We start from the raw sequence: 22221 nt of genomic DNA, 5'->3' as shown, positions 1-22221 counted from the left end.
TTGATCCCCTGTTGAGAAACAATTATAGACCAGTATCCCTTTTACCATTCTTGGGCAAGATGATTGAGAGGGCGGTTGCCTCCCAACTCCAAGCTGTCTTGGAGGAAACTGATTATCTAGACCCATTTCAAACTGGCTTCAGGGCAGGATACGGAGTTGAGACTGCTATGGTCACCTTAGTCGATGATCTTCGTCTGGGCATTGACAGGGGAGACATGACCTTGTTGGTGCTCTTGGACATCTCAGCGGCTTTCGATACCATCGACCATGGTATCCTTCTGGAACGCCTGAGGGATTTAGGTATCGGAGGCACTGCGCTCCAGTGGTTCCGATCCTATCTCTCAGGAAGATTCCAGATGGTGAGGCTGGGGGATTGTTGCTCCCGTAAAAGGGAGCTAACATCAGGTGTCCCACAGGGTACCATTTTATCCCCCATGCTGTTTAACATTTACCTGAAACCGCTGGGACAGATCATCCAGAAACATGGAGCACGGTGTTATCAGTACACTGATGACACCCAGATCTATCTCTCCATGCCTCCAACTGATACAGTGACTAAGGAAGGCATCTCTCCTCTGGATGCCTGCCTGGAGTCAGTAATGGGCTGAATGAGGGAAAACAAATTCAAGCTGAATCCAGAGAAAACAGAGGTACTTGTGATAGGTACCCCAAGTCCAGGCAGGGAAATTTGTCATCCTGTCCTAGATGGGGTTACACTCCCCCTAAAGGACAAAGTTCGCAGTCTGGGAGTACTCTTGGATTCATCCCTACATTTGTCATCACAGGTGGACGTGATGGCCAAGAGTGCTTAGTACCAACTCCGGCTGATATGCCAGCTGTGTCCCTGTTTGGACCGAAAGGACCTTGAAATAGTAGTACACGCACTGATAACCTCTCGTTTAGATTTCTGCAATGCGCTCTACATGGGGCTACCTTTGTACCAGGTTCGGAAGCTTCAGTTAGTTCAAAATGCTGCAGCCAGGCTGGTCGCCGGAACATCCAAGGCAGACCATATAACCCCGGTATTAAAATCTCTTCACTGGCTGTCCATCAGCTTCCGGGCTCAATACAAAGTGTCGGTTATTACCTATAAAGCCCTACATGGCTTGGGCCCGAGCTACTTGAAGGAGTGCCTCCTCCCACACAATCCGCCCCGCACTCTCAGAACATTAGGAAAACATCTATTAGAATGTCCGAGAGTGAGATTGTCAATAATTCACAAGAGATCATATACATCGACAGCACCGACTCTCAGGAACAATCTTCCTGACGAAATTCGAGTCTGCCCTACTTTGGATGCCTTCAAGAAGGCTCTGAAGACACACACACACACACACACACACACATATATATATATATAAACTGAATATAATTATATTCTTGATGTACACCGCTTTGATCATTGGAAAAGTGGTATATAAATAAAGTTTTATTATTATTAATAAAAAATTTATTTATATTTTCTGCCTCTCCCAGGTGGATCAAGGCGGGATTACAACCTAGTATAAATATACAAATACAAAACATAGCAATAAAATACAGAAGGATACAAGCAGTAAATAAAGATAGAAGAAAGAGAAGAGGGAAACTTTTACAATGTAAATTGTTGAGACTAGGTTCTAAGGCAACAATGGAAGTAAGGTTTATACTCAACTTATTGTCTGACACTGTAGAAAGGGGAATTTCCTTTCAAATGTGATATGAAAGTTGTGTTGAGCATGTATTTTATGTTTTAATAAAATAATTAAAAAATACAGAAGACTTAATTAAAAACACGCTATCAAAAGGCAACAGTGGGATAAAAATATTCCAGTCTTAATCAGAGAGGTGGATCCATGTTTCCTATACAGGATCAGGAAGGTATGCTCGTCAGAAGAGATCCATCTTAACTGCCCTCTTAAATGTCTCCAAGACGGTAGTAAGACAGATCTCTTCCGGGAGAATGTTCCATAATCTTGGACTGACTATGGTGAAAGCTCTTTGGGAAGTTGAGGTTAATCTAGACATTTTTAATTCCAGCAGATTCTTCCCTGATGTTCTGAAAGTGCAGGGTGGATTATGTAGGGAAAGGCGTTCCTGTAAGTAACTTGGGCCCAAGGCATGTAGGGCTTTAAAGGTAATAACCAACACCTTGTATTGCGCTCAGAAGCAAATTGGCAGCCAGTGAAGATCTTTTATGATTGGTGTTATATGGTGTTATAAACCTTGAAGAACCGGTGACCAACCTGGCTGCCATATTTTGAACTAGTTGAAGCTTCCGAACTTGGTACAAGGGTAGCCCCATATAGAGCGGATTACAGAAATCAAGGCGAGAGATTAGCAGAGAATGTACCACTGCTTCAAGGTCCTTTTGATCCAGGTAGGGACACAGTTGGCGTATCAACCGAGTTGGTACCAAGTGCTCCTGGCTGTTGCATCTATTTGAGATGATAACTGTACAGACGGATCCAGGAGTATTCCCAAACTGCAAACTTTGTCCTTTAGGGGAAGTGTGACCCCGTCTAGGACAGAATGACAAATTTCCTTCCCCAAACCTGAGGATCTTATTGCAAGTACCTCCATTTTCTCTAGATTCAACTTGAGTTTGTTTTCCCTCATCCAGCCCATTACCGACTCAAGGCAGGCATTCAGAGAAGAGATGCCATCCTTAGTCACTGCTGCAGTCGGAGGCATAGAGAAACATATTTGGGTGTCATCAGCATACTGATAACACCACGCCCCATGTCTCCAGATGATCTCTCCCAGAAGCTTCATGTAAATGTTGAACAGCATGGGGGACAGAACAGCACCCTGAGGGATGCCAGATGTCAGCTCTCAGAAGAGCAGCTGTCCCCCAACATCACCATCTGAAATCTGCCCAAGAGATAGGAATGGAGCCACTGGAGCGCAGTGCCCCCAATACCTAAGGATACCATGGTCTATGGTATCAAAGGCTGCTGAGATGTCCAAAAGCACTTCCCCTGTCGATGTCCAGACAGAGGTCATTGATTAAGGCGACCATGGCCACTCCGTATCCCGCCCTGAACCAGTTTGAAATGAGTCCAGATAATTGGTTTCATCCAAGACAGCCTGGAGTTGGAAGGCAACTGCCCTCTCAATCACTTTGCCCAAGAATGGTAAAAGGGAGACTGGTCTATAATTGTTTCTCACCAGGGGGTCCAGGGAGGGTTATTTTAAGAATGGTTTAATCACTGCTAATTTTAATTTTGATAAAAACTTACCCTCCTTGAAGGATGTGTTGATTATAGATTGCAGTAATGCTTTCACAGCATCCCCACCCTGAGCAGTCAACCATGATGGGCAAGGATCAAGAGCAGCCTGCAGATGATTTGTCGTACAACATCCATCGATATTAGCTAAATCATAGGCCAGAACGTCTGGAGAGACCCAGTTTAGAGCAGGCTGTGTTATGAAAAAACAAAGTAAATCAGTTACTTTGGGGGATGCCCCACTCTTTGCAGAACAATGGCTTTCTCATGTTTATTCTTCTCTGGCACTCCAAAATACTCTTCAGTATTAGGCAAGTGTAATGAGACTTCAGTTCAGTATAAATGCACTTGCTGATTAAAGGATAAGGAAATTTAATTAACAAACTAGCATAGGGCTAAGTGTCTATGAGGTCCTAGAGCAGAGGTGGGCAAAGTGTGGCCTGTGAGCTGCATGTGGTCCCTGAAGGTCTACACCTAAAAAATACAGCATACACTCAGGTTACCCGAGCTATCCTAGGCCACGGTATAGTTGGCAGAAGTCAGCTTTGGGAAAACATTGTTTGTTTAGCCCAACCTTTCCCAAGAAGTTCCAGTTCCCTTCCAACTTCTTATCATCCTTGGAAAACATATAAGCTTTGTCTTCAAAGTGCCATGTTTCCTTCAAGAAAAAAAGGCTAGGACTTGTCTAAGAATCCCCTTTTTTTGTCATCCTCTTCTTCACACATACTCTGCAACTTTCAGAGACAGACTGGCCCAGAGCTATCTTGTAAGGACTGCCATCACTACGGATACCTGGGTCCTCGACATCATCAAGAGGGGGTATGCCATAGAGTTTGAGGAGTATCTCTCCACTGGGGTAATCTGCATAAATCCCCTCTCCAATGTTCTTCTCACTGAGTCATCATCTTGCTCAACAAGGGTGCCATCAAACCCATCTCTAGAACCTTGACTTGTCTAGGGTTCTTCTCCCAATATTTCATCATCAACAAAAAAGATAAGGGTCTCTGTACGATTTTGGATCTCAGATGGGTCAATGCATACATTCCACACAAGCGCTTCAGAATGGTGTTTCTATCCTTCCATTGTAGCAGAAAGGGGACTGATTTGCCATGCTCATTTTCCAGGATGGATACTTCTATACTGGGATTTGAAAGTCACACTGGCTGTTCTTGTCCTTTGATATGGGAAGAAGGGCTTTCCAGTTCCATGTCCTTCCTTTTGGCCTCTCCACCACTCCTCATATGTTTATGAAATAAATGGCTGTTGTAACTGCTTGGCTCAGACAGAAGGGAATTATCATTTTCCCATATATAGATAATTGGCTGTTCTTAGCTTCTACCTCCAGTTGAACACTGCATACTTTCTGAAACTTTTAGATTCATTGGGCCTGAATCAGTTGGGAGAAGTTGTTTATGTTTATGTTACCACCAAAAATATTGCCTAGCTATTCCAGAAGCTTTCAAAGGTGTTCTATGCAGATGCAGAAATACCCAATTGTCTGACTTCACAGGTGACCGCTTGAAGAATTAAAGTTATAAGTATGCATCCTGTACTTATTTTTACTAAACATTTCCCACATGAACCCTAGTGGTCATATGGATGATTTCTCCATGTGGGCTGGAAAACTCTAGACGAGGCTTTAAAAACACACACAACTGGAAGTAAACAGGAAGTTGACTTTGAATTTGCTTCCTGGTTGAAGAAAATGTGTCTTCTGGGTCTAAAGGCAAAAGAAGAGACAGATCTCCATGTGCATAATGATGAACAATATTTTATTCTTTAAAAATAGCCTGAGGGCAGGGAACCGTCCAATTAAAAAGATTGTATGTACAGTGCTGTGTAAATTTACAGCGCTTTATAAATAAAGGTTAATAATAATAATAATAATAATAATAATAATAAAAATAAAAATAAAAATACTGATAAATTCTTGTTTTGTAAAAAGCCCGATGCATTTTGGTCCATATATTAAATTGGTTGGCCTTTTTTAGGGGCTACACTAGAAACAAACATAAATATCAATAATAAATTAAGTTTCAAAATTTTAGAATAGGACAACACACAAAACTCCCTCAAAGTGTAGTGGAGTCTCCTTCCTTAGAGGTCTTCAAACAGAGGCTGGATGGCCATCTGTCAGGGATGCTTTGATTGTGATTTCCTGCATGGCAGGGGGTTGGACTGGATGGCCCTTGTGGTCTCTTCCAACTCTATGATTCTATGATTTATATAAAATATCCTATTACATTACATTAATTATATTTAGCAATAGCATGTACATTTCTATACTGCTGAACTAGCACTCTCTAAGCAGTTTAAAATGTGTAAGCCAATTTCCCCCAACAAGCTGAGCACTCACCAACCTACAAAATGATGGAAGGCTGACTGGACCTTGGAATCCTGCCTGGGATCAAACTTGACAACCTTGTAGCATTAAAACACATACATACAATTCAGTATATCAAGAATAGAAATTTCTGGAGTTGGCAGAAAAATCTCTCTTCATAAACTGCACTTTAAACATTATAAGCAAAGTCTTACTTTTATTTATATGTACATTTCAACATTTCATCAGATGTTTAGAAAAAAGGAGTAGGCTAGAGAAACTGGTGAGAAAACTTTCAAGGATGTCTGATAAATTAGGCCCTAAAGTCATATATGCCATTTATGAAGCCCCAGTGACCTTAGTAAAATAGGGAGAGGAAATTTGGATCTTCATTAAGTCCTCCTGGTGTGCAAGATTTCAGTTTTAAAATCCAGCGTGCTTTGAGCCTGTCTTACTGTCCTTCTCAGTCTTTCCTACAGCATCATTCCTTAATTCACTGGATCTCTCCTGACATAAAACCATTTCAATCCCCTTTGAACATGCCCTTTCTTCCTCTGTATTTTTGTGCTTTGTATGTTCATGGAAGTCATCCTTCTTTCTACACATTTTGACAGACACAGCCTTGCCTCTTCCAGTATTCCAGTTTTACATCTTGGGAGCAGGAAATAAAATGGGTTACTCTTCTTTGCTCAGTCTACTGCTTTCTTTCCCCTAAAGTCCAGAGTTTATTACACTGGGGCTAATTTTGGCATTAAAGAGAGATTAAAGCACATTTAAAGCATCCTGCAAGTAAAGTGAAAATGACGAGTAATTGCACAAATGATTATCACACACAGTTGCGCAAATAAAGTGATATTGGGAATGCATTGTCACTGAAATCTTGAAAGTAAAAAGATGCTCATTAATGCTTCTTTGTGAACACTTTAATGGCGGGTTTTGTGTGATGTCGTGGGAAATTGTTTCACATAATTACAGTTTTTCTGGGATATTCACGGGATAAACTCCCAATCACCTTTGTGTGATAAACTCCTCTATATAAATGTTATTGTGTCTGATATATAGATGAGTTTGAACTTGATCTCACAATGTCATCATAGCTGTGTATGGGGATAAACTGAGTAACATCCTTTGTGCCAGTGGACTTTTTCATATTCCAGTGTTTACAGCAGCACAGGGATATCTTTTTAAGCCTAGTCCACAAATGCTGTGGTGAGACTTCTAAGTGAATTGCACATGTGAGGCGCGTTTCCAATCATGATATTGCATCCATGACATAAAAACTATTGCCAACTTTACAGTACATAAAAATTAAGCCTGACTAAATTTGTCTTTTTCCTGTGTGCAAAGAAATTCAAGTAATAGTTTTTCCTTAATTGTAGAATGTCACTTAGGCAAATTGGCCCAATTCCTGGGACAGTTATGATACCTCCTTATAAAGTGCTTAGAATTTGTCTTTGCTCCACTGAGGTGAATCCTCATTACAATCATCAGCACCATCACTCAGTATGTTGCTTGCTTTTCATTGCAGGGAGGAGCCATCGCCATCCTCACCGCATGTGAAAGACCAACTGAATTTACAGGGATGGTATTAATTTCTCCTTTAGTAGTTGCAAGCCCTGACGTAGCAACACCAATCAAGGTAAAAAAAACCAATATACACACAGAGAGAGAGAGAGAGAGAGAGAGAGAGAGACAGAGAGATTTGTATTTAAAAGATATGGATTTAATTTAATTGTTAATTTAAAACTAAATTCAGAAGAAGGCTTATAGATTTATAGTGAGGCTCAAATACATCTTGTACATGAATTGCAAAATCCCAGCAACTGCTTTTTAAATTAAAAGCAATATTAAAAGAAAGAATGTTGTTTAGAGATGAGAAAAAGATGAAGACATAACTCCTTACTTTTCCTGATGTATTACATCTCAAACTCTTTCTCCTCAAGATGCTTTTCTTTCATGAGGATACAGTTACATTCTTGAGTTTTGAATGTCACTGTTAGTGGAAAGTGGAAAGATAATTTCTGTTCATCCATCAGACTGAATTATTTTAATATATGTTTTTTGGAGGGGATGTCAATCTAGCTTAGTTTAGCTTTGAAATAGGTGGTCTTAAATGTGCAGATCCTTAAGGAGATGTACAGATTAGTTGGGCAGGAAAACTGGCAGACAGTTGGTTTTTAACAGTAAATGTGGTACATTAAAAGGGCTTGTTCTCTGCTTTTACTCTCATATTTACAGTGCAAAAATCTCAAGGTCTTAATAGTTTGTGTGCATCCTGTTGAAGTGGATATTGCAGTATGTGCTAATATATGTACTAGCATATGTAAGGAGTTTGTAACCAAAAAGGTGTTGCCACTGATTCACTACCATTCCTCAGGAAATCAGTAAGGAAGTATTAAGGTCTCATCTCTGATCAGTGCTAAGAAAACAGCCTAGGCTGGGAAGGGACCTTCAGATGTTGGATTGTATTGCCTATTTGTCCTGCCCAGCAACCCTCATTCTGGGATTCCGTGGGAGTTCCTCTCCAACAGTATTGTGGAGGGGCACACATTCCTCTCCCTGGCCCAGACCAAACACAGTAAGCAAAGTATATGTTGTTGGGCATAAACAAAAGCTAGGGAGAGCATGCAGGAAATGTGTGCCTTCATGCTAGTGAAATTATCAACTGTGTCAAGTGATTTGAAATTCAGAGATCACATTTATATTCCTATAGACACAGTTATCTCCATTACTATTTCCTTGATCTGAGCAGTGTGATGTAGCCAGTGATGTAGTGAAGAAAGAACAGGGGGAAACAAAGGGTGCTACCACTTCTTTGTTTTACAGCAGGTACCATGACATCTCCCAGAGTGCTATAATACCAATCTTCTATGTAGAGAATAAGCTTTTCTCAAATAGAAAAATCACTAAATAAATAAAACAAGGAGAGAAAGAGACTTAGAGGAAATGTTCTATATCAGTCCCCATGGAAACACTTCCTCAGGCCTGTCAGCATTCACACTTTTCTTTCATCAAGTAGTGTGTGTGACTCTGCCCAGGTATTGCTTCAAGGGCTGCCCTACTACTATTCACAGAAATCTAATAAGAAACTCATGTTATTCAGCACTCTCCCCAACCATATATATATACATACATACATACATACATATATATATATATATATATAAATAAGGCCAGAATTTTGAATCCATATACTTTACCGAGGAAGCAAGTGCAGCAGTAGTCACAGCAAGAGCATATGTGTGCATATATGCTGCCTGCCCCATGCCCAACCAAGCTTTAATTTTTTAAAAAAATTGCTAGATAAAGCAAGGTCTGGATTCTGTACAGTTCAAAGAAAAAGAGGTTGATTCTTCCAGTCCTGCCTATTCATGAGGTAAATTTTAGAAAATTGCTGGTGGAAGGACTGGAAAGAAAAGGTGACGTTTGGGGAGGCTTTCTCATCATTTTTGAAAACTTTGCAAAGATACCCTCAGAGTGTGGTGGAGTCTACTTCTTGGGCCATCTGTTGGGGTTGCTTTGACTGTGTGTTTCTGCATGGCAGTCCTAAAAAGACTGGATGACCCTTTTGGTCTCTTCCAACTCTATGATTCTACCCACATTAAGTAAGGACAGCTCTCAGTTTTCAGTTCTCAGGTGTCCAGGCACATCTGCATTGCTATCTGCCCCCTGCAATCCTGTTGCTGTTCCTTTAACCACAAAGTACAACCACCCCTCCTAATTCACAGATCTCAGATCCGTGCCTTTGAATACCTGCAGAGGAGCAACCTCTGCTTTTTTCTATGGCACAAGTGTCCATCACGTGCGCCCGGGCCATGCACATGCAAGTCTCCATTTTTGTGGGTAGGGGGGTCCAGAATGGATTCGCCATGAAAAAGGAGGGCCAACTGTATTCAGTGAAAGTGTCCCTCATCACAGTCCTGTTCTCAGTTTGGTTAGGTACATTATCATGCATAGTACTAAAACATCCAAAATCCACAAACCAGTGATACTTTTATTGGCCAACTGAAATGCACAAAATACATGATGCATTGCTTTTGAAGCTCCAGTGGCTTCTTCATCAGGCAAAGGTATTAACAGTCCAACAGGAGAAAAGGGAAAAAATTACTATGTTGGACTCATATGCCTACATTTTATCAACATGTTGTTAAAGGGCCCGAACAGACAGGCCAAAATAAAGCTGCTTCAGTTCACTTTGGAGGTATGCTGTTTAAATGAGGCATGCGTCCTAAGAGGCCAGAAGCCACACCATAACCATGTTCTAGTCCTAAGGACTGGTGCACAGCTTTGGCACAGCTTCTGGCCTCTTAAGATGTGTATGTCATTCAAACAGCATATCTCTGAAGTGACCTTAAGCAGCTTTATTTTGGCCTGTCTCTTTGGGCCCATAGTTGTTCTCAGTTAAAATGGTGCAGATGTATATCCATATAGGCAGAGACCATTACACCTCCTTGGCCATGTGGGCTCTGAGAGAGAAAGAAAAAGATTTAAATTGCCTCTGAAAAATCCCAAGATCCACAGAGAGAAAGTGGCTTTATCAGGACCATACAAAATGTTACAAGTACAGTGGTCCCTTCATATTCACTGGGGTTAGCGGAGACACCTGTGAATGTGGAAAAACCGCAAATAAAAAAACCACTTCTTTTAACTAAGAGAACACCTCTATAGGAATCTCTGGGTCCTCCAGTACAACTCTATGTCAACATTTGCCAGAAGTTGATCATAAAATCATTATGGAGGACCTACAAATACCTACGGAAGTGTTTTCTCTAGGAACCTCTAGATTCTCCAGCAAAACTCTGTGGTTCTACTTCTGGCAGAGTTGCCCTGCAGGACCCAGAGATTCCTAGAGAGAGCATATTAATCAAAACCACAAATTATCAAATCTGCAAAAGTTAAAGCCACAAATGTTGACAATCAACTGTAGTGAGCAAACCTTTGAGTCCATCATCAGCCTGGCTTGTTGTTAAAGCCACAAAGTCTACATTGCTCAAAAGTTATTTTTGGTTCAGATACTTGAGCAATGCATGGATGCATAGGCAACAACCATCAAAACCCAAGAAATTATATCATGAGAACACGTGCTTCTTTAGATCCGTCTGGAAGAGTTCTGTATCTAATGCAGAGGTGGGCAACAAGCCACATGCAATCTCCAAAGCCATTGTTGCAGCCCGTGCCCTGCCCACCCAATGCCCATCTTCTGCCAGTTTTATTATATGAAAAGGCTATTTTCACTTAAGGATTCAGCAAACACACACCAAATGAAAAAATGGAAGTCAACTATCTCTCATCTAACTTGTAGTCTAAAGTATATTATGCAACTGAGGCTTCATTTCCTAAGTAAACACACAACACTCAGTTCCTTCCCCCCAATCTAAATTGGCAGAAATTGAAATTGCCAACCCCCTTTTTTGCCGCCATGCTTTGGGATGCTTGAGTTCAAAGGGGGAGTGTAGGGACTTTATCACACGTGAGGAATTTCTCTTAATTTCAAATGAAAAGAAAGTGGGGCCAGAACGCATTTACGTGAATTCACTAGTACAACAAATTTACATGAATGCGAATTGCGTTCGAACTGGCTTCCCATTGCCCGAAAATAGCATGCCATTACCTGAATTTGCATGTGGTAGTCTATCACGCAATAACGTGAAACCCCATGATTGCGCTCAGACTGCCTTCCCATTGCCTGAATTTGTATGTAGTAGTCTACCACACAATAATGTTAAACCCCATTATTGCGTTCAGATTGCCATTGGATTATACTTCCAATTTCCCTTGTCTGATAACGTCCTTTGGTGAAAAGTTTAAATTCTCCTTTTTGTATGGGGTAGTTCCAATCCTGATTCCCCAGTGCTATTTTAGGAATAAAAAAAAAGAAAAGTTTCAGCTGTTTACAGGTTACATTTAATGTAGCTACAAGGGCCATAGCTATGGGTGTTAGAAAGAACACCTGTACTTGAAATTGTTTCTCTTATGGCTTCACTACCAAAGGAGCACTCAAAACACAGGAACAATGTCACCTACATTGCCAGTAAATGCCTCTGAAGTCTGTAGCTGCTTTGATAGTAGATAAGTTAGGAGAACCTCCATTACATTCTTTTAGCTTTTCTTTGATGCAATATAATTTCCCAGCACATAGGAGCTTTGATGCAATGGGTTACAGAATATTATGGGACTGATTACATTTAATGGATTTGTACACTAGCAAGATAATGCAGTCCATTTCATGTTTTTGAAAGCAGTATCTCTGGATACAGTATGTACTGTTCAAACAGGCTAGACGACAAAGACCCCGCTACTTGCTTTCTTGGTTGTCATCATTTTCAAGTGACGACCATTTAATTAGAAGGTAATTTTGAAAAGATCAAAAGAGAATTTTAAGTATTGGCCTCTCTTTGTGGAGTACTAATAGTAGGAGAAAAAGACATTCTCCCTCTCTCTCCCAACATCTTCATGCTCCAGTAATTCGGGGATGGGTTGTATTTAACTCTTAGATAGCTGGTGTGCAGTAGATTTCCTGCATGCAGTTACCCCCTTTCTTTATAGAAAATGTGCTTATCAGAAATGTGGTGCAGCCTAGGCAGGTATTGTAAACTGCATAGACTACAATTTGCATTGCAGCCACTTGGGATAAGAAGTAAAGAGTGATGAGAAGACACAATAGCAAACAAAACTCAACTGAGAAGTAAAAAGCTGGCTTAGTATCAGCATCTTAAGCAAGAACTCTCTTCCTTGATGTTCTGGGATCAAAAAGAAATGCAGATATCTTGAAACAGTTTAAAGTGGGGGAAGGGAACAATGGTATATTGCATTGTGTTAGTCCTTGTAAATGGCCCAGGGAACGTTTCCTGTCTTTTCTGCATTATTTTGAGTTAAGCTCTTTGTTGGCATTTAAGACTGGGCTGGAGCACAATGACAATGCAGTGGAATAACAACAGAGTCCTTCAAACCATTTCTGCCACTTGCAAAGCTGGCTCCCATTGTTCTCTTATGTTACTAACTCTATTCATCTTTCTCAGATTTTTGCAGCTAAAGTGCTTAACCTTGTCTTGCCAAATTTGTCCTTGGGAACAATCGACCCATGTGTGGTAACACGGAATAAGATAGAGGTAAGCATTTTATTGTTCCTACAAACCACTGTAGTGTCTGAGTGTGTTTCCCTAGCACAATTATTTTGCTCTTGACTCATCAGTTTCACTGAGCCACAAGTGGCAAATTCTTTTTGTTGTTGTTGTTGTTGTGTTGATACAAATCAGTGAAATTACATTTGTGGGAATAGAATGTATCTGCATATACAAAGAAAGATGTTTGTATTGCACATTGACTGAAATGATGTCCACAACACTTTTTTCCTCAGAACTGTGAATCTAGGAAACTACAAAAAATGAATCTCTGATCAATCAGGGGAAGTTGGGTTTCTGTCAAATCTGCTCTGAGTCATATCTGAACCTAGCAGCATCCTTCACCTGCTTCCATTGTATACAGTAGAGTGAAGAAGCAGTGTCAGTATACATTCCCATAACTCTGGAGAACAGCTAGTAACCAGTGATAGTGGAATAGGTAGAATCAATGATCTGACTCAGTTTAGAATGGTTCCTTTATTACATATTGGTCAAAATTCTGTATCAGCTACTTATTTAAGCATACTTAACTAACTAACTAACTAAGTATACTTCACTAAGGGGGGAACCAGGAGTAAAAGACATAATCCCAGCATAACCATGTGATCGCACTGAAGATTTTCAGACATCACACTCATTAGGATTTATCCCATGAAGATCCAGCAACAAACCAGTCATGAGAAAATCCCGTGAATGGTTTCACAATCACACAATATTTGCACAATCACAAAGATGTGAAACTTCATAGCGATGCAATCACGCGATTGCTGTGCTGTCGTCATCTTTTTAAAAATCTTTCCCAAAATCCAAGTTTGCTGTTCAGCAAGTTAACTTCCAGTGTTGCTTTGCCATCCCAAGAGTGTAACCTCACAGTGGCTTCCACAAAGGTCTTTCTGGTTGTGTTCCCTGATGTTTCTTACAGATAATTTCTTGTTGATTTCATTGTACAGCGCGCCCATGTTTTACGCGGGCGCGCAACACGTGGCTTCCAGCATACGCTGGAAGCCAATGCCAGAAAAAGCCTTGGCGTTCCCAGAAGAAATAATGGGCCGCATGCCTATGGTGTGCTCAGCACAGCGTGAGTACAAGCCCCATTACTTCTAATGGAGCTTCAGCGTACATGGGTTTTTTTCCTTACGCGGGGGGGGGGGGGGATCCGGAATGGGTCGCCGCATAAGGAAAGGGTGCACTGTCTCTCCTGATTCCCCCCCATGCTAATGTGGTTCAAAGGACTTGTGAAACGAGGACTACCTCTGCTACTTGCTTATTTATGAGAGCCTTTAGGGCTGAAGGGCGGGGTATAAATATAGTAAATAAATAAATTTACAGGATCTTTGCCCCCTTTTCTTCCCAAAGAAGGATCCTAGTAAATCAATAATTACCTCTGGCTTTAGAGTTGCAGTCTAAAAATAACAATCCTTATGGTGTGCAACTTCAGACATCATAAATGCTTTGCAATTCAAAATGTATTGTCTTGTCTGCTAACATCAGATTCCTTCTGATGATCCAGGAAAGCTTAGACAGCTTGACAGAAATAAACATTTCCTAACTTCTTAGTATCACATCTACTCAAAAACAGCAGAATGTGGCTGGGAATCCTGTTGTTAAGCCCTAAGTAAAGTAGACCCATTGATGCAGTTGTTCAGTGGTGAGTCACCACATAGGTAATTCTCCTTGATTAAATTGTTGTTGTTGTTGTTGTTATACTTCCTTTATATAGCCCTGCAGATTTACACAGCACTGTACTTACAAACAATAAAATACATAAAAATAAACCTGCCCATGGCGTACATTCTAAGAAATAATAGTATAATATATATAAATAATACATAACAATACAGGAAGGGGTTCAGTAAAATAAGGCAGGCAACAAATTAAAAACGTCAGATAACAAATAATAGTCACACAATGCCTGGGAAAGCTTCCCTGAACAGGATGGTCTTCAGCTCAGTTTTGAAACTGGTCAAAGAAGTGATGACCCGTGCTCGTGGGGAAAGAGGTTCCAGGAGTGAGGAGCAGAAAGTGAAAAGGAACAAAGCCAAGATGGGGCAGTGAAAATCCTAGGCTGAGAAAGCAGACCATGACTACCAGAAGGAGGGCACTGCTGGGAAGGTGAGGAGAAAGAAGGTCTGATAAATAGGGAGGGGCCAGCCCATGCAGGGCTTTAAAAGTCAACAACAGCCTTAGAAGAGAAAATGCTTCAAACCTCAGATTCTGCACACAAGACAGTTCGGTCTTTGTTTGTCCAGGCAAGTTCCCTCAAAATTACTGCTTCTCTAGTCTAGGAAAGCATTCTGCTGAATCTTATTTTTATCACCAGGCCCAAAATGGTCATCAGCAGTGGTACCAGTGGCTGTCTAACTGCTATTGTTGGAGTTTCAGTGCCTACATGCTATGGCATGTGCCATTGAGGAAGGACTTAGGAAGGACTCTAGAAGGCAATGCCATAATCACAAAAAGTCAACATGGGTTTCAGAGAAAGAAGTCATGCCAGACAAATCTAATCCCTTTGATAAAATTACGAGCTTGGTAGATGAAGGGAATGCTGTGGATATAGTATATCTTGATTTCAGTAAGGCCTTTGACAAGTTTTCCCATGACATATTTGCAAACAAGCTTGTAAAAGGCAGGATAGACAAGGTAACTGTTACATGGATTTGTAACTGGCCGAACCCAAAGGGTGCTCAACAATGGCATCTTTTCATCCTGGAGAGAAGTGATCAGTGGGGTCCCACAGGGCTCTGTCCTGGGGCCAGTGTTATTCAACATCTTTATCAATGACTTGGATGACAGAATTGGTGGCATACTTATCAAATTTGCAGATGACACCAAATTAGGAGGAATAGCTAATACTCCACAGGACAGGATCAAAATTCAAAATGACCTGAATATACTAGAAAGCTGGGCCAAAGCTAACAAAATGAATTTAAACACGGAGAAATGTAAGGTACTGCACAGGGCAGAAAAATAAAATGCACAAATATAGGATGGGGGACACCTGGCTGAATGAAACTACGTGTGAAAGGGATCTAGGAGTCCAAGTAGACCACAAGTTGGACATGAGTGAACTATGCGATGCGGCAGCTAAAAAGGCCAATGCAATTTTAGGCTGCATCAATAAAAGTATAATGTCTAGATCAAGAGAAGTAATAGTGCCACTGTATTCTGCTTTGGTCAGGCCCCACCTGGAATATTGTGTCCATTTCTGGGCACCACAATTTAAAAAAGATGTTGAGAAACTGGAACGTGTCCAAAGGAGGGCGACTAGAATGGTGAAGGGTCTGGAAACCATGCCCTATGAGGGAGCTGGGGATGTTTAGCCTGGAGAAGAGAAGGTTAAGAGGTGATATGATAGCCCTGTTTAAATATTTGAAGGGATGTCGTGTTGAGGAGGGAGCAAGCTTGTTTTCTGCTGCTCCAGAGAACAGGACCCAGAACAATGGATGCAAGCTGCAGGAAAAGAGATTCCACCTCAAAATTAGGAGGAACTTCGTGACAGTAAGGGCTGTTCGACAGTGGAACAAACTCCCTCAGAGTGTAGTGGAGCCTCCTTCCTTGGAGGTCTTTAAGCAGAGGCTGGATGGCCATCTGTCGGGAATGCTTTGATTTGGATTCCTGCATGGCAGGGGGTTGGACTGGATGGCCCTTGTGGTCTCTTCCAACTCTATGATTCTATGACTTGGAGAACCATTTTAATTATTTCCAATAATGTGAGAATCTCTGTCAAAGGGAGAAAATTCCTTGATGTATTGAGAACCCAGGAAAATGAAGACAAAGAACTGTTCTTCATTCAGATTCCTAGTAGCCTTTCTCATAAGCCCCATGTAGTACATAGATTCCGGTTTTTTTTCAGTGTTGCTGTTGTGTTTCCAATAAGCATACACAGCAGATAGCAGTAGCAAGTACATTTCTATACTGCTTATCAGTGCACTTAAGCACTCCCTGAGCTGTTTACAATGTGTAAGCTAATTGTCCCCAACAAGCTGGATACTCATTTTAACGACCTTAGATCATGCGAGCCTGAGTCGAGCTTGAGCTCTTGGCTGGTACTGAACTCGCTACCTTGCCATTTGTGAGTCAGTGGCTGCAGCACAGGCTGTTATCCCCTCTATTGTAAACCGCTCGGATTCCCAGTGATTGGGCGGTATATAAATAAAACATATTATTATTATTATTATTATTATTATTATTATTTAACCACTGTACCACCAGTGTCTTTACTCATTGTATTTTTGCGTACTTCCTTGAGCTGCTTTTGAATCACATAAGAAATTAGGGTTAGCCATTTCTACACTGTAGCTTTATACACTATGCCTAGCAATTCAGAAATATTGGCCAGGTACATAGTGCCCCGAAAGGACAGGCTGGAGGCAGCCGGTTTTCCTGTCCCGCTGCCATTACGCCGCCACCATGATGTCCTAGGGTTAGGGACTGTGCAGTTGGTGCATGGTCCCTAACCCTAAAATCGCCATCTGGACACATCTTCTTGGCAGTATGTACGTGGCCATTGCCATGTATGATGACATCAGATTCTCCTGAAAAGTGACATGAGAAAGGCTGGTAGCTTGACAGAAATAAATCGTCAACTCCTTAAAATGATCTGCACTCAAAACTTAGAGAATATAAATTCAGATCATGCTGGAAACAGCCATTATTTACATGTTGAAAGTATTCATCTGCCAGACCAATTTCTAGACTCTATAAATAACATTGGGATGTCCTCCAAGAATTTCCTGCCTTGTTTGTGTTCATAGTGGCTTGGATTTGTAAAGCAGGAACTGAAATGTAAATGTGAATGTGAAGCATTTTGTTTAATTTTGTTCTTGCTTATTATATCTTACATATAACTTCAAATGTGTTATGAATGCAGTTTAAAAAGGGAGCAAGGTCGTTGATGAATACTCTCATCTTCATTTGCTCTGTTTTTCATGGTATTGTTCTTGCTACAGCTGCATTGATGTAGGACTGTGCTTCTTCATTTTTTAGGCCTTGCCTTCCTTGGCCTCATGCCAGCTTTAGCAGGAGTGCATGGCCACTAATAGTTCTACATTGTGATGTGCCACCTCTCTTTCATAAAAATATACCCAGTAAACCAGACTTATATTAGTATTTCAATGCAGATATGTATCCATAAGAACGCTATTCCCACAACATTCATCTTTTGGAATAGAGTTCAGAGGTAACCTGAGATTAACCATTTTTAAGATGTTTGTTTAAAGTAGTTTAAGAAGCTATCTGCAGAAATCTGAGCTGTGTTAATTGGCAGAAGAGAGTGTTAAGAATGATTACAGAAAGAAAGAGATAGAGCCTTTTCAGGTCTCAGTGATTTTTCTTATATATCTATCTCCTTTTACAAATGTAAAATTTTCTCCAGGAATTCTGATATGAAATATTTTCTCCAGGAATTCTGATATGAAACATTTTACTGACAGCTTCAGAGGTCCCCACTTTTACTGTAAAGTATAAAGGCTGCCATCATTGCTTATTCTTCCTCCATTCTTTCATTGAGAAATGTCCTGTGCTGGACAGTCAAGCGCTCATGTGACTGGTTCATTATGGTTTCAGGAATGGTTTGTCTGTTCCTCCTGATTTTTTTTTATCAGCATGTGACAGGGTGTGGTGGGTACAAACAAAAGAGATAAAACCATTAGGCCATCTCTTGCCCTTTCTAGCTTTATCTGGGGGTGGTGAAGAGGTTACGTCATAGGAATTTATCTACATTATTTTACTCTGTGGGAAGAGAGTGTCTGTCAATCCCACCACCTACTCATTTGTGATTTTTCTTTTCCCCAAGAGGTCTTCATCTGCTGCCTTTTAGTAAGAGAAGCAGGCTTGAAGCTATGTTGCCTACACACACCACAAAACAAACAACTTCACAACTTTGACTCTACAGCCAGTTGCTAAGTAGCCAAAAAGAACCTAGCATTGGTGGGGGGTTTTTTTTTTTTTGGTTGTTTGTTTTTGTTTTAATTTTAGAAGAAAAGTCAAATGGGCCTGGGTAAAGATATTAGTGAAAGTTGACTTTAAAAAGTGCATGCATGTGCCTTGGTTGTTCCATTAGTCAGACTTTAGCTTTCTTTTTTGTTCATTTCCTGAAGGCATATTTGCAGAAATCCTTGATTTAGGACTTTTTAACTAATTTCAGAGGCTTTAGACCCCATTTGCTGAAGAGAGAAAAACCAGTGGTTGAGAAAGCCATTTTCATTGGGTGAGTTCTTTTCAAACTTGGAGTGTTTTTACTCCTGAGTTTTTAGGCTGCATTGATAAAAGTATAGTGTCTAGATCAAGGGAAGTAATAGTGACACTATATTCTGCTCTGGTCAGGCCTCACCTGGAATACTGTGTCCAGTTCTGGGCACCACAATTCAAAAAGGACATTGAGAAACTGGAGCATGTCCAAAGGAGGGCGAATAAAATGGTGAAGGATCGGGAAACCATGTCCTATGAGGAACGACTTAGGGAGCTGGGGATGTTTAGCCAGAAGAAGAGAAGGTTAAGGGGTGATATGTTAACCTTGTTTAAATACTTGAAGGGATGTCATATTGAAGATGGAGCTAGCTTGTTTTCTGCTGCTCCAGAGACTAGGACCTGGAGCAATGGATGCAAGCTACAGGAAAACAGATTCCACCTCGACATTAGGAGAAACTTCCTGACAGTAAGGGCTGTTCAACAGTGGAACACACTCCCTCGGAGTGTAGTGGAGTCTCCTTCCTTGGAGGTCTTCAAACAGAGACTGGATGGCCATCTGTCAGGGATGCTTTGATTTAGATTTCCTGCATGGCAGGGGGTTGGACTGGATGGCCCTTGCAGTCTCTTCCAACTCTACGATTCTATGGTGGACTTTTGTGAGGCATTGGGATGGAGTTAGCAACCTAGCTGTTTTAAAATGATTTTAGAGGCTCTAGAGCAGATAATTAAACAGAGAGTATGGAAACATTTAGAAAGCAATTCTATAATCACAGAAAGTCAACATGGGTTTCTGAGAAACAAGTCACGCCAGACTAATCTGATCTTCTTTTTTGATAAAATTACTAGCTCAGTAGACACAGGGAATGTTGTAGATATAGCATATCTGGATTTCAGTAAGGCCTTTGACAAGGTCTCCCATGATATTCTTGCAAAGAATCTATTAAACTGTGGACTAGACAATACAACTGTTAGATACATTTGTAATTGGTTGATTGGCCGAACCCAAAGGGTGCTCAACAATGGATCCTCTTCATCTTGGAGGGAAGTGACCAGTGGGGTGCCACAGGGTTCTGTCCTGAGCCCAGTTCTATTTGACATCTTCATTAATGACTTGGATGAAGGAATAGAGGGCATGCTTATCAAATTTGCAGATGACACCAAATTAGGAGGAGTAGCTAATACCCCAGAGGACAGGATTAAAATTCAAAATGACCTGAATAGACAAAAAAGCTGGGCCAAAACTAACAAAACGAACGTCAACAGGGGAAAATGTAAGATACTGCACTTAGGTAGAAAAAATGAAATACATAGATATAGGATGGATGACACCTGGCTTAAGGACACTATGTGTGAAAGGGATGTAGGAGTCCTAGTACACCACAAGTTGAACATGAGTCAACAGTGCGATGCAGCAGCTAAAGAGGCCAATGTCATTTTTAGCTATATCAATAGAAGTATAGTGTCTAGATCAAGGGAAGTAATAGTACCACTCTATTCTGCCTTGGTCAGGCCTCACCTGGAATACTGCATCCCGTTCTGGGCACCACATTCAAAAAAGATGTTGACAAATTGGAATGTGTCCAAAGGAGGGCCACCAAAATGGTGAAGAGTCTTGAAACCATGCCTTTGAGGAAAGACTTAGGGAACTGGGTGTGTTTAGCCTGGAAAAGAGATGGTTAAGAGGTGATATGATAGCCCTGTTTAAGTATTTGAAGGAGTGTAACATTGAGGATGGAACAAGCTTGTTTTCTGCTGCTCCAGAGACTAGAACACGGAACAATGGATGCAAGCTACAGGAAAAGAGATTCCACCTCAACATTAGGAGGAACATCCTGACACTAAGAGCTGTTCGACAGTGGAACACACTCCCTCTGAATGTGGTGGAGTCTCCTTCTTTGGAGGTCTTTAAGCAGAGGCTGGATGGCCATCTGTCGGGGTGCTTTGATTGTGAGGTCCTGCATGGCAGGATAGGGTTGGACTGGATGTCGCTTGTGGTCTCTTCCAACTCTATGATTCACACTATACAAGTATAGCATTTTGATATCACTTTTAACTGTCATGGCTGCAATGGAATTTGTGGTTTTGTGACTACAAATTCTATGATTCCACAGGATGCAACTAAGGAGTTTATCAGACGCAAGTTTTTGGACCCTCAATTCCGCTAAGGAAGTGAAACGAATGTTGCAAATTGACTTTATAACGCAATGTTTTACCACATTGTTTGCTTTTCCGTCATTCCCCCGAAACGTGATGTTAGCGCTATACAAGGCGATTTGTGTGATGCGAAACCATGCACAGCGGATCTGTTTACTACACCAGCACCTTCCTTTTCTGTCGAACATTTCGCATCAAAATCTTTGCGCATGCCCTTTGGAGGTTTTGGTCATATCGTGACCTTTGTGCTTCTGGGGGAGTGAGGGGGTCCCCCCCATCTCTAGGATCCTATTTAGCGGAGGGGAGGGGGAGAAGGAAAGAGCCGAAGGAAAAAGGGGAATCTTGATGCAAAGGGTGACAGAAGGCAAAAGGGGAAATCTGGGTGGCTTTAGGACTGCAAAGGGCTGTCATAGGGAGGTGGGGGAGAATGGAGGAAGAGGAAGAGGAAGAGGGAGGGAGCCGTGGGAAAAAGGGAGCCATGGAGGGCATCCTATAATGGAGCAGGAGGAGGAGGATGAAGGAGCCAGGGCAGCTCAGAGGGAGGTGATGGTCGGAAGGAAGGAAGAGGAGGAGGAGGATTGCCCAGGGAAATAGGGCTGTGGAGAAGCTGGGGATGTAGGGAAATGGATGCAGCAGAAGCAGCCTCTTTTGACAATTTATGCGCATGATTTTTTGGGTGCTTGCTTTCCTCTTCCTTGCTCTTTCCTCCTGGAACTTAAGAGCCATTCTTATTATTGCTATTGTTATTATTGTTGTTTGTGTTATATGTGGATGCTACAGTCAGAATGCCTGCGCTGCATTTCCCTTTTATTCCCAATTGATTGCATGGGTCAGTTGGAATTGACAGGTCTCTCTCTCTCAGCCTCAGTGGAAGGCAATGGCAAAGTGTAAGCAGGAGGAAAGGGGGCAGTTCAGGTCAGGTCAAAGGCAGGGCACCAACGGAGCTCCGATCAGGAACTTTCCTCCCTTTTTTAAAAAATTATTTTTGGCAAAATGTGCGCATGTTTTGTTTTTTCTTGAGGAATATATATATTCTTGCCCTTTGCAACATTTTCCCTTTGCTGGAAGTCAGCAAATGAAAGGAAAAGGGAACAAGCTGCCAGCCACGTTATATCTAGACTTTTTTTCCTTTGAGAATCTATCCTAAAATGTGAATGTTACATTCGAATGTTACATTTGTTGCTCTTGTCAATTAGGCAATTGGCAAAACGATACATGCTTTTGC

General features: G+C 41.3%; 1 protein-coding gene across 1 annotated transcript in view; it reads left to right on the top strand.

Moving 5' to 3' along the window:
* The window catches only part of MGLL (monoglyceride lipase), a 124558-nt gene that overhangs the window by 88614 nt on the left and 13723 nt on the right, over window positions 1-22221 (top strand). Inside the window, exons 5-6 of the mRNA XM_089521408.1 lie at window positions 7061-7171; window positions 12552-12641. Of these exons, the coding sequence (XP_089377534.1) occupies window positions 7061-7171; window positions 12552-12641 (201 nt within the window). The remainder of the gene's footprint in view (window positions 1-7060; window positions 7172-12551; window positions 12642-22221) is intronic.

This window comes from Sceloporus occidentalis, unplaced genomic scaffold (assembly GCF_023333645.1).
Source record: "Sceloporus occidentalis isolate IW3139 unplaced genomic scaffold, rSceOcc1.0.p SCAF_1, whole genome shotgun sequence".
Lineage (NCBI taxonomy): Eukaryota > Metazoa > Chordata > Lepidosauria > Squamata > Phrynosomatidae > Sceloporus > Sceloporus occidentalis.
The sequence above is the reverse complement of the archived record's forward strand: the minus strand, read 5'-3'. Positions and strand labels throughout refer to the sequence as shown.